At 51.6% G+C, this 6,553-nt stretch overlaps 1 protein-coding gene across 1 annotated transcript; it reads left to right on the forward strand.

The window, feature by feature from the left end:
- The first annotated feature begins 4,180 nt into the window (after nucleotides 1–4,180).
- P3H4 (prolyl 3-hydroxylase family member 4 (inactive)) lies at nucleotides 4,181–6,011 on the forward strand. Its single transcript, XM_075580419.1, has 3 exons — nucleotides 4,181–4,294; nucleotides 4,983–5,530; nucleotides 5,889–6,011. Exons 2-3 carry the CDS (start codon nucleotides 5,045–5,047, stop codon nucleotides 6,009–6,011), a joined length of 609 nt encoding a protein of 202 aa, XP_075436534.1. The 5' UTR covers nucleotides 4,181–4,294; nucleotides 4,983–5,044.
- Nucleotides 6,012–6,553: the final 542 nt, after the last annotated feature.

The raw sequence follows: 6,553 nt of genomic DNA on the forward strand, positions 1-6,553 counted from the left end.
GGCTCAACTTCAGTCCTCGAGCCCCTCCCCCCACAACAGGTCAGGTTTTCAGGATATCACTGCTTCAGCACCGGTGGCTCAATCAGACCCTGCTTCAGCACAGGTGGCTCAATCAGAGGCTCAGCGAGGAACGGATTGAGCCACCTGTGCAGAAGCAGGGACGGATTGAGCCACCTGTGCTGAAGCAGGGACGGATTAAGCCACCTGTGCTGAAGCAGGGACGGATTGAGCCACCTGTGCTGAAGCAGGGATGGATTAAGCCACCTGTGCTGAAGCAGGGACGGATTGAGCCACCTGTGCTGAAGCAGGGATATCCTGATACCCTGACCTGAAGTGAATTACCTCTTTTTTTTTGTACCTGGGGAGAAATGGGTGTGGTTTTAATAGCCACAGGCCCTGTTGCTAGTTCAAGCCTGTCCCCTCGTTATCTAATGCCATTAAGAGATGTATACACACAGACATGTATACTCAGATATATACACACAGAGATGTATACGCTCAGATATATATATATACACACAGACATGTATACTCAGATATATACACACAGAGATGTATACGCTCAGATATATATACACACAGACATGTATACTCAGATATATACACACAGAGATGTATACGCTCAGATATATATACACACAGACATGTATACTCAGATATATACACACAGAGATGTATACGCTCAGATATATATACACACAGACATGTATACACACAGATATGTATACACACAGACATGTATACGCTCAGATATATATACACACAGACATGTATACTCAGATATATACACACAGAGATGTATACGCTCAGATATATATACACACAGACATGTATACTCAGATATATACACACAGAGATGTATACGCTCAGATATATATATACACACAGACATGTATACTCAGATATATACACACAGAGATGTATACGCTCAGATATATATACACACAGACATGTATACTCAGATATATATACGCTCAGATATATATACACACAGACATGTATACTCAGATATATACGCTCAGATATATATACACACAGACATGTATACTCAGATATATACACACAGAGATGTATACGCTCAGATATATATACACACAGACATGTATACTCAGATATATATACGCTCAGATATATATACACACAGACATGTATACTCAGATGTATACACACAGATATGTATACACACAGACATGTATACTCAGATGTATACACACAGATATGTATACACACAGACATGTATACACACAGATATATATACACACAGACATGTGTAGACAGAGATTTATATATACACACACGCGCGCGCGCGCACACACACACACACACACACACACACACACACAGATATATATATACACACAGATATGTATACACAGATATATATATACACACAGAGATGTATACTCAGATGTATACTCAGATGTATATACACAGATATATACACACAGACATGTACACACAGACATGTACACACAGCTGTTAGAAGCTCGGGATAGAGATAGCAGGAAGATAAACAGAATTACAGAGCTATCTGCCACCCTGCATCTTATGTACACAACAGAAAGCGCCCACACACTTTGTGTGTGTGTGTGAGTGTGTGTGTGTGTCACATACCTATCACCTCCTAGTAATATAATGTGTAGGAAGGAGCACACAGGCCAGACTGTGTACTGTACACAGGGCTGCTAATAGCAAGGTCACTTCCAACGCTCATAAGGGGAAGATGTAAAAAGGTCTCGCACTGTGTAATCAATATATTATTTATTGCCCTCTCCCCCTCCTAATACAGAGACACCAGGGACACGTACCTCTCACCCCCTCCTAATACAGAGACACCAGGGACACGTACCTCTCACCCTCTCCTAATACAGAGACACCAGGGACACGTACCTCTCACCCCCTCCTAATACAGAGACACCAGGGACACGTACCTCTCACCCTCTCCTAATACAGAGACACCAGGGACACGTACCTCTCACCCCCTCCTAATACACAGGCATCAGGGACACGTACCTCTCACCCCTCCTAATACACAGGCATCAGGGACACGTACCTCTCACCCCCTCCTAATACAGAGACACCAGGGACACGTACCTCTCACCCCCTCCTAATACAGAGACACCAGGGACACATACCTCTCACCCCCTCCTAATACACAGGCATCAGGGACACGTACCTCTCACCCCCGCCTAATACACAGGCATCAGGGACACGTACATCTCACCCTCTCCTAATACACAGACATCAGGGACACGTACCTCTCACCCCCTCCTAATACAGAGACATCAGGGACACGTACCTCTCACCCCCTCCTAATACACAGGCATCAGGGACACATACCTCTCACCCCCTCCTAATACACAGGGACACGTACCTCCCACCCCCACCTAATACACAGACATCAGGGACACGTACTTCTCACCTCCTCCTAATACACAGACATCAAGGACACGTACCTCTCACCCCCTCCTAATACACAGGCATCAGGGACACGTACCTCTCACCCCCTCCTAATACACAGACATCAGGGACACGTACCTCTCACCCCCTCCTAATACACAGACATCAGGGACACGTACCTCTCACCCCCTCCTAATACACAGACATCAGGGACACGTACCTCTCACCCCCGCCTAATACACAGGCATCAGGGACACGTACATCTCACCCTCTCCTAATACACAGACATCAGGGACACGTACCTCCCACCCCCTCCTAATACAGAGACATCAGGGACACGTACTTCCCACCTCCTCCTAATACACAGACATCAAGGACACGTACCTCTCACCTCCTCCTAATACACAGATATCAGGGACACGTACCTCTCACCCCCTCCTAATACACAGGCATCAGGGACACGTACCTCTCATCCACTCCTAATACACAGGCATCAGGGACACGTACCTCTCACCTCTACCTAATATACAGACATCAGGGACACCTACCTCTCACCCCTCCTAATACACAGAGATCAGGGACACGTACCTCTCACCCCCTCCTAATACACAGGCATCAGGGACATCTACCACTCACCCCCTCCTAATACACGGGCATCAGGGACACGTAGCTCTCACCCCCTCCTAATACACAGGCATCAGGGACACGTACCACTCACCCCCACATAATACACAGACATCAGGGACACGTACCTCTCACCCCCTCCTAATACACAGGCATCAGGGACACGTACCTCTCACCCCCTCCTAATACACAGACATCAGGGATACCTACCTCTCACCCACTCCTAATACACAGGCATCAGGGACACGTACCTCTCACCCCCTCCTAACACGCAGAGATCAGGGACACGTACCTCTCACCCCGTCCTAATACACAGGCATCAGGGACATGAACCTCTCACCCCCGCCTAATACACAGGCATCAGGGACACGTACCTCTCACCCCCTCCTAATACACAGACATTAGGGACACGTACCTCTCACCCCCTCCTAATACACAGACATCAGGGACACATACCTCTCACCCCCTCCTAATACACAGACATCAGATGCTCGTACCTCTCACCCCCTCCTAATACACAGACATCAGGGACACGTGCCTCTCAAACCCTCCTAATACACAGACATCAGGGACACGTACCTCTCACCCCCTCCTAATACACAGACATCAGGGACACGTACCTCTCACCTCCTCCTAATGCACAGACATCAGGGACACGTACCTCTCACCCCCTCCTAATACACAGACATCAGGGACACGTACCTCTCACCCCCTCCTAATACACAGACATCAGGGACACATGCCTCTCACCTCCTCCTAATACACAGGGACACGTACCTCCCACCCCCACCTAATACACAGACATCAGGGACACGTACCTCTCACCCCCTCCTAATACACAGGCACCAGGGACTGATTGAGCCACCTGTGCTGAAGCAGGGACTGAGTGAGCTACCTGTGCTGAAGCAAATGACTGATTGAGCCACCTGCGCTGAAGCAGCGGTATCCTGAAAACCTGACCTGTTTGGGTGGGTTGGGGACTAACCCGGCAGTGTAAGGGTTAAGGGGGATGGAAGTTTCCTAAGGAAAGCAATGACACCGGTACATGGATTTAATATTGGGGGGGGGGGGGAGGGGGGGGAGAGGAGGGGGTTGGGGGTGGGTAAGGGTGATCCCCCAATGGGACAGCCCCTTCAGCCGCAGAATTGGAGGGTGTGCCTTTAAGACCCAGCGGACACCTTTTTACCACCAGTTGCACTGGAACTGGTCCCAGTAAAGGAGGAAGAGACAAGGTCCCAGCAGCTGGGGGGAGAGGGGTACCCCAGAGCAGGTATAAGGGGGGGACCCCCCCACCCTAACTCAGACCCCCCCCCCCCACTCTCTGTGCTGGGGGAGGGGTCCCCCCTTTCTTCTCACTGGGATGTGAATGTCAGGAGAGGGGAGGGGGGGGGGGGAGGAGGGAGAGAGCCCGGGGGGGGGGGGTGGGGGGGGGCAGGGAGAGCCCGGCTGTGGCTGCACTCTGCTGGCTATAAGCGGGGAGGGGGGGGGGGGCGCTAAACTGATCCTGGGTGCATGGTGAGGGGGGGGGGCAATCCTAATCTCTCCCCCCCAAATCCTAATCTCTTCCCCCCCAAATCATAATCTCTCCCCCCCAAATCCTAATCTCTCCCCCCCAAATCCTAATTTCTCCCCCAAATCCTAATCTCTCTCTGTCCCCCAAATCCTAATCTCTCTCCTAAATTCTAATCTTTGTCCCCCAAATCCTAATCTTTATGTCCCCCAAATCCTAATCTTTATGTCCCCCAAATCCTAATCTCTGCCCCCCAAATCCTAATCTCTCTCTCCCCCAAATCCTAGTCTCTCTCTGTCCCCCAAATCCTAATTTCCTTCTCTCCCCCAAATCTTAATCTCTCTCCCCCCCAAATCCTAACCAACCCCTCTCCAAAAAGACCCCTAGTCTCCTCCCCCACCCTCCCACCCCCAAATCCTGATCTCTGGCTCTCTCTCCCCTCACCCAGGTTCAGACTCCAGATCTCTCTGCCCCCCCCCCTCCCCACACACCCACACCCCGCGTCCTGCCATGCTGCTCCCCCTCCTCCCCCTCCTGGGGGCGCTCCTCCTCTCGCCCTCCCCCTGCGGCGCTCAGTACGAGCAGTACAGCTTCCGCGGCTTCCCCCTCTCCGAGCTCCAGCCCCTGCAGGCCACGTACGCCCGTGGCATGGCGCTCTACGAGGGCGAGTCGTGGCGGGAAGCCGCCCGCGCCCTGGAGGCCGGCCTGCGGCTCCACCGGCTGCTCCGGGACAGCGAGGCCTCCTGCGGCCAGAGCTGCGCGGGAGCCCAGGGGCCCCCCGACCCCGGAGCGGAGGAGGAGGACGGAGCCGCCGGGGAACCGCCGGACTGGCGCCGCGAGCTGCAGCTGTTCGGCCGGGTGCTGGCCAAGGCGGTGTGCCTGCGGAAGTGCAAGAGCGGGCTGGCGGTCTTCCAGCAGCCGTACCCCGACAAGGAGACCCTGGCCGCCTTCCAGAGGAGGGACCCGTACCAGTACCTCCACTACGCCCATTTCAAGGTGAGGATCCATGGCGGGAGAACCAGATCGCTACCCGCTCCAACGTTACTGGGTGCAGGAGGAGGGCATCCAAGGGATGGGGGGGAGGGTGTTCCTATCAGTACCTGCTGTATGCCCACTTCAAGGTGATGGAGGGGTGGGCATGGAGGAGGTAGTGGGGTGTTCTTACTAGTGTTTGCACGTTAAAGTGGCATCAATGGAGTATCCATCCCAGAATGCAATGGGGTAGAGAAGGAGCCGTAGTGTTGCCTGCTGTAAGTTAGGGGGTTTCATTATAGGGGGGGGGGGGGGGTAATTAGCACATGGAGGGGCAATTGGTCCTATTCTACGCCATGGTAAGGATTGGTCACCTCGCCAGTGCCCACATCATGTCAACTGGCCCATCGTAAGGCCGAAGAAGGACCTCTCCCAAGTGCTTTCCACTATGGGTGTCTTCCAGATGGAGCACAATCTGTGGGACTCTCGGAACAATGCTGTATAGAGCGACGGTGGGGAGGGACCGATATAATGTCACAGGGCTGTAAATATACCCCTGCCTTTCTATCCTTAATTCTGTAGGGCACCCGAATACGATATAGGCTGCTCGGCACTGTTGAGTTTTCCAAAGCGTCTACGGTAGCAGTCAGGAGTTGTGTTACCCAATTGAGAAGCAGGTATTGAATACCTGTGTTGCTCTCAAGATCGCGGGGTATTCGGAGAAGTGATAGGCTCGGCCACAATGACTTCATATTGACCCCGTTTTTATTTATAAAAGGTTTTACCAGGAAGTAATAGTGAGAGTTACATATCGTTCTCGTGTGCGTCCTGCACACAGTTACATGATGAGTTCTGGTCACCATATATAGTTATGGGGACTATACATGGTTATGGTGACAATACATGGTTATGGGGACTATACATGGTTATGGTATGGTGACTATACATGGTTATGGGGACTATACATGGTTATGGGGACTATACATAGTTATGGGGACTATACATGGTTATGGGTACTATACATGGTTATGGGGACTATACATGGTT

This window comes from Ascaphus truei, chromosome 23 (genome assembly GCF_040206685.1).
Source record: "Ascaphus truei isolate aAscTru1 chromosome 23, aAscTru1.hap1, whole genome shotgun sequence".
Taxonomy (NCBI): Eukaryota; Metazoa; Chordata; class Amphibia; order Anura; family Ascaphidae; genus Ascaphus; species Ascaphus truei.